The 6,000-nt window shown below is 32.0% G+C and overlaps 1 protein-coding gene across 3 annotated transcripts in view; it reads right to left on the reverse strand.

Moving 5' to 3' along the window:
* LOC128555677 (serine-rich adhesin for platelets-like) overlaps positions 1-5,721 on the reverse strand; it is a 44,070-nt gene extending 38,349 nt beyond the window's left edge. Inside the window, exon 1 of one of the 3 annotated variants that reach the window (XM_053538758.1) lies at positions 5,387-5,705. In XM_053538758.1, the coding sequence (XP_053394733.1) occupies positions 5,387-5,417 (31 nt within the window). In that variant the 5' untranslated portion in view covers positions 5,418-5,705. Of the gene's footprint in view, positions 1-5,386 lie in introns of all 3 variants that reach the window. The other 2 variants (XM_053538757.1, XM_053538759.1) reach the window with 2 other exon arrangements.
* Between the last annotated feature and the right edge of the window lie 279 nt (positions 5,722-6,000).

Here is a 6,000-nt window from a genome sequence, read left to right on the forward strand (position 1 = left end):
AGGTATTCCTTTGATACTATAAGTTAATAGAGTGAAAAAAGAGCAGTGATCTGGAATGTTAAAAACGGGTAGTTTCAATAGGAATGGGTACCAGAGCAGAACATTGTACTGTTTTATTCCATGGATAACTATAAGAAGACTCTGACTGATACAGAAAGATTAAGATACGTTTACACCCATAAGAATGTGCTATTACAAATGTATGTAAATAGCATAATTTAAAGTTCATAAATGTATTTTGCAAGAACGCACCTTTTTAAAAGAATTACAATAACTTTAGTTAAATACATATAAATCTTAAAATTCAAACAAAGTAAAAGCAAAAAAAAAAAAAAGAAAAAACCTTTTTGCTTTGAAAAGATAAAATGCCGTCGTTATAGAATGTAAAATGACTAGCCTATGTATAAAGTTATTTTCTCGCAGTAATTTTTAGCAAATAAGCCGGTGTTGTAACAGTTATTTACTGCTACTTTACGGGATTGAAATACCTTTAAAACAAAATGAATTTTCAAACAACGCTGCATGGTTGCCGTGTCTGCAAATGCTTCTAAACGATTTAATAATTTATCACAACGGTACCAGAAGAATTCGGAAAAAGAATTCTTTGGTCAGAATTTGTATTTTTGTCATGTCAGCCTATACAAAAAGAAATGAACAAAAAAAACACATTTTCTGCATTAAAAAAACTTTAATTAACAAATAATCAAGGCCTTCGAGTGGTTTATCGTCTGATTTACATCGGTTCAGAGTTCAGATGCGTAGGGATTGAATCAAGAGGGCGTTAGCCCGAGTGGTTAAATACTGAAGCAACTGAAGAACCGTGGTAAATTAGATGATAAGAAGGCCTTGATTGTTTTCATTCTGGCATGCTCATTGATATATTCTAATAAATATTATGCTGGACTTCATTTACGCGAGGAGTAATGTATACTACGTCATGTGACAAATTGACGTCATAATTGACGTCATAACGCTCTCTTACCGGTCCGCGCGTCAACCGTTGTTTATCGCAGGATATACAGAGCTTAATTTTCTTCTTTGTTTAACTTGAAATCAAATCGAGCCATGTTAGAATCGTTTATAAACGTGATGTGATACATAGCTGAATGGGTGATGCAACTGCCACTCCGGAATATAAGAGAGTGGGGGTTCGATAAATGATTAGGCCTATTCGTTGACATTCGTGTGGCGGGGGTTCTCCTTTACCTCCCCATGAAATGATTTCGTTTTCTATATATGCCATAACAAACGGATAAAGAGAGTTAGATAATCAAATCATCTTAAGATCTAGTGTAACTGCCAAAATGCGTCTTTTAAGTTAAATGAGCCGCGCCATGAGAAAACCAACATAGTGGCTTTGCGACCAGCATGGATCCAGACCAGCCTGTGCATCCGCACAGTCTGATCAGGATCCATGCTGTTCGCTAATGGTGTCTCTAATTGCAATAGGCTTTGAAAGCGAACAGCATGGATCCTGACCAGACTGCGCGGATGCGCAGGCTGGTCTGGATCCCGTACTATGTTGGTTATCTTATGGCGCGGCTCAAATGTCAATAATCACTATCCTGATGTAAAAGGTATTCACCCTCAAAATACAGTCACTGATTTTATATTTGGATCTTATGTTATCTATTATATAATAATTGTGAATACCGTCTTGATCAAATTACATAACGTTGATGAAGGGACAAGATAATTAGTGTCGCTGATGATTATCTAACCGTAAATTAACCATATTTAAACACGGCGTATTTCATTTGCCGCTTAAAGTAAAGAATTTAAACATAGCGGAATAATTACCTTATTTTTAACCAGTATATTCGTCCATTCGGCCGTATTAATTTTGACCAACTGCGAGCAATTTTTGTCCTGTCTTGTGTTATTAGTCGGCAAAATAAATAACAAGCGCGAAAAAACTTAGCGAGGTAAGTAGCCTAATGTGTTAAAATTTCTGGTTTGCGTTTTGAATTTGTTCATTGTACCCTAAGAAAATAATACACCTATCGTTGATGTAATACTATTTCATATTTTCAAGATTTTTAACACAACTTAATCCGATATTGAGGTGTAGCACACCTGTTAATAAATATAAACGAAACTTGTAAATGTAAGTATTAACTAGGATTTCTAAAATTCGCCATGCATTGCCTAAACATGGTTGATTACAACGAATTTATTATGGTAAATTAAGAACGAAAATTGCAATAATGGATATGAATGTATGATCAAGGGTCGGAGAAAGGGCATACTTATATCGTGTTGATTTGTTTGGGCAATTGGCGAGAAACGCTTCTTATGTGTGCCTCGATTTATGGGAAACCATGGGAAACATTCTTAAGAGGATTTTTTGAATGACCAGTCTCGAGTTATAATTCAAAAACACAAAATCCAGTGTAGAGACAAAACTTTACTTCAATTTTGCTTGTGATAGCAATACTTTAAAAATAAAAATACTTCAAAAAATTGAAATTCCTTAAAGTTATATGCCCAAGATAAGTTAACTTACAGGTTATCTGCTAATTCTTAATAGTTTAACTGTACTTGTAATCAATTTCCAGGCCCTTCCTTAAAGTGATCTTGTCTTTTGTTTCGGCAAGATTTCCAACAATAAGGAATGGTTGATTACATACAGCGCATTCTACTTTGAGGAATCACTCAAGTGATTAAATTTAACATGACGACAAAATTATGCTTGCATTACTTGAAGCCTTAACATATATTGATATGTATATATGTAATTGTTCGTATAAGTAAACTGGTTTTGACCAATATATAGATGATACGCGTGATTTCAGATATGTATCATAAAACTTTTTGTACATGGAACTTATTTGTTACAATATTATTTGAACCTGTGCATACTACTGTATATATAATTATATTACTATAAAATCACAACAATTCCTTGATACCTCTTACATTAACCTTGACAAGGGGATTAAGTATAAATGTTACCATTATCCCTATATTTATTTTATCTATTACTTCCAGCCAGTGTTAAATAATATTAAATGTATGTTATTGTTGTGTATTGTTACCTGATATATGTACTTCTCTGTCTTTTCATGTTTATACTTAAGTCTTGTATTATATGTTGCATACTTTTCTGAAACTTACATAATGTTTGTTTCATATAGGCCCTACACAATAAAAAATATGTTAAAAAGGTTTTCACTTTTAAATGGCAGGCATTTTACGTGTTATTGTTGTTCACTTTATTTGTTTGTTGAAAATCTATAATATATATATATAACACTCAAATTATATATAACACTCAAATTTTATCGATTATTGTAAGAATAAATCGCTCGAAAAAGGTAAATGAGTCGCTTTAAAAGTTACAAAATTTAGCCTTTAACTACATTCGAACGCTAAAATACGACTGCCTCAAACTTCAGCTATATATTTTAATATCTAAATTAAGGAAATTTTGATGACAACAGTATTACGTAAGAAAACATTACTTTTTTACTTTTATGATGTCAATACGTTTACTATTCGGAATGCCTTGAGCTGTTGGAGCACAACGTAAAGGGGTCAGTCTTTTGTTAATCAAGCCATATGGACTAACTTAACCTGAGAAAAATTACTGAGTTGAGAAATCAAATGTTATGTAATGAGAATTCGCGAAATTCGTAAACTTACTATAATTCTGAAAAAAAAAACAGAAAAAAAAAGAAATCGGTTTGCACTTTTTCGATTATATCATGTAACATTTTTGTTATGAAATTAACAAAATGTTATTATTAAAACTGAACAATTGACAATATAAAGTATAAACGCAAAGTAACAAATATTCTTGAATTTTCAAAAAGTATGAAATAATCGCTAGAATAAATATATATTTCTTTTTTGTCTTCTGAAGTGTAACAAAGTATTGTATTATAGTTTGTATTACTATTATGTAGGAATGTGAATAAGTTAGGACTTAATTTAGCCTATGCTGTTTATAATCCTAAACTTTATAATAAAAACTTTCCAATTCACTTCACTCATAGTAAAATTGAATGTATACTCAATAAAAGAGAATGTGAAAATTTATTAAATTTGGGCTGAGGCTTTTAAATACGTTGACTAACACTAAGCCGAATTAACTATATAGGTCTTTATTGTAAGTACTAAAAAGTTTCTCATTCAATTGCAGCGGTTATCCTTTTTAATATTCAAATTTGAGTTCAAAATAAAATATGCTGTGTAACGGTCATAGCCCTGTCCCGATTTATTTTAGTTACTGTTGTACAATAGTAGATGAATAAGTAAGAGACCAGCGTACTTAGAGTGCACTACTTGATGGGGGTTCAAAATAGTTTAATGCCCTGCTGAAAGATATAATGTTGTACGTTTTGTACACTGCAGTGAAAACTGCACACAGGCTTTACTGCACGTTCGTCTCGTGGTAAATCAGCTCTCTGTTGACACATTCTTCTTTGTTCTTTGTGTGTACGTTGGGGGGTAGGGGGGTGAGGGCAACATAATTTGAAGTAGGGTTTGCTTCGCTGCCACGCAATTTGGTCAAAACTGCGTGTTTGTTATAGTAGTGGAACCTCTCAGGGTATTATTTCTGTTATCGTCATGTACAGACGGACACCTGTATAGAACAACATTGGCCAGCCTACTAATATGAGTTGATTTTATATTCCAATCTGGACTGTGCTCTATGCTTCTAAGAAACCTACGCTTAATTTTTATTTTTTGTATCAACAGAGTTATGACGTAACGGCATCACTCATTTTCGATTTATTCTGTAGAAAATTCGACGAGGTCATTTTTAGCAGACTATATCAGTACATCACTTTTAAGATCATTTTATAAACTTAATTTTAAAATTTAGAAAAAAATGTCTTGATTTTTCTGGAGTGTATAGTTTTGAGTTGTTGAATTAAAACAGGTCATTACATTGTTTTTGTTTCTGCTATTGTTATTGTTGTATTGTTGTTGATGTTATTATTATTATTATTGTTCTTTCTGCTGTTTTTATTGTTGTATTGTTGTTGATGATGATGATGATGATGATGATGTTATTATTATTATTGTTGTTGTTTCTGCTGCTGCTGTTGTTTTGTTGTTATTATTGTTGTTGTACCTTTCTAAAAAGTCTGAAGTTATTCGAAAGTGAACGACAATTCGTTTTTATGCGTAAGTAGTGCGAATATAACACCAAATTGAAATTATATTATTTAACATGAAAAATGTCAGTAAATCCCCGTGTAGCTAGCTTGTTATATTATGACAATATTATTATGTTATATTATGAGGGGATCTTATAAAGCAATATATAGCAAGAATTATTATTCTATCAATAATGATAAGCAAAATATAATTGTTCTGAAAATCCTTATATTGAACTAATACAAGCTGAAAGAAAATTGCTGAAAAATTAACTTACCCAGAAAACTAACTGCCAAAGTAATCCTCATCCTGGCTCATGTTTACATTTTCCAATCTTGAGGGCCGCCGAGATTTAAATTGCAGAATGCTTAAATCCCGAAGCCACTGAGATTTAAACCTCCACGCTAAGCTCCGCCTCCAATTCCATAAGTGGCCGACAATCTGTTAACACTGAAACACTGTGGTATACACGGATAACTGAGTGTAACCTCTTTTTATTCTGAACTGAACGAAATCAGTCATTTGTGCTCAATATTACGGTCCGCTGATACGATAAACTTAAAAATAGTTGTAATATCCGAAAGAAAAAATGCGAGATTTGCGTTTTAATATCTATAAAAAATGTTTAAGCACAAATGACTGTACAAAATTACGCAAGATCACTCACATTTTTGTTACAATTGAATATATTTTACGACTACATTCGACTTTAAATCAAACATGTTTTTAATCTAAGACATAATGAGACATTTTTATGAATTATTTTGAAATCAAGAGAATACAAAATATTTTCACATCAGAATCTTGATGGACTTCTTTATTAACTACTTTAAATCGTCTCTTTGTTTAAACTGCGTCAACAAAATAATTATTTAACGACAATTTATAACG

Source organism: Mercenaria mercenaria, chromosome 3, assembly GCF_021730395.1.
Source record: "Mercenaria mercenaria strain notata chromosome 3, MADL_Memer_1, whole genome shotgun sequence".
Taxonomy (NCBI): domain Eukaryota; kingdom Metazoa; phylum Mollusca; class Bivalvia; order Venerida; family Veneridae; genus Mercenaria; species Mercenaria mercenaria.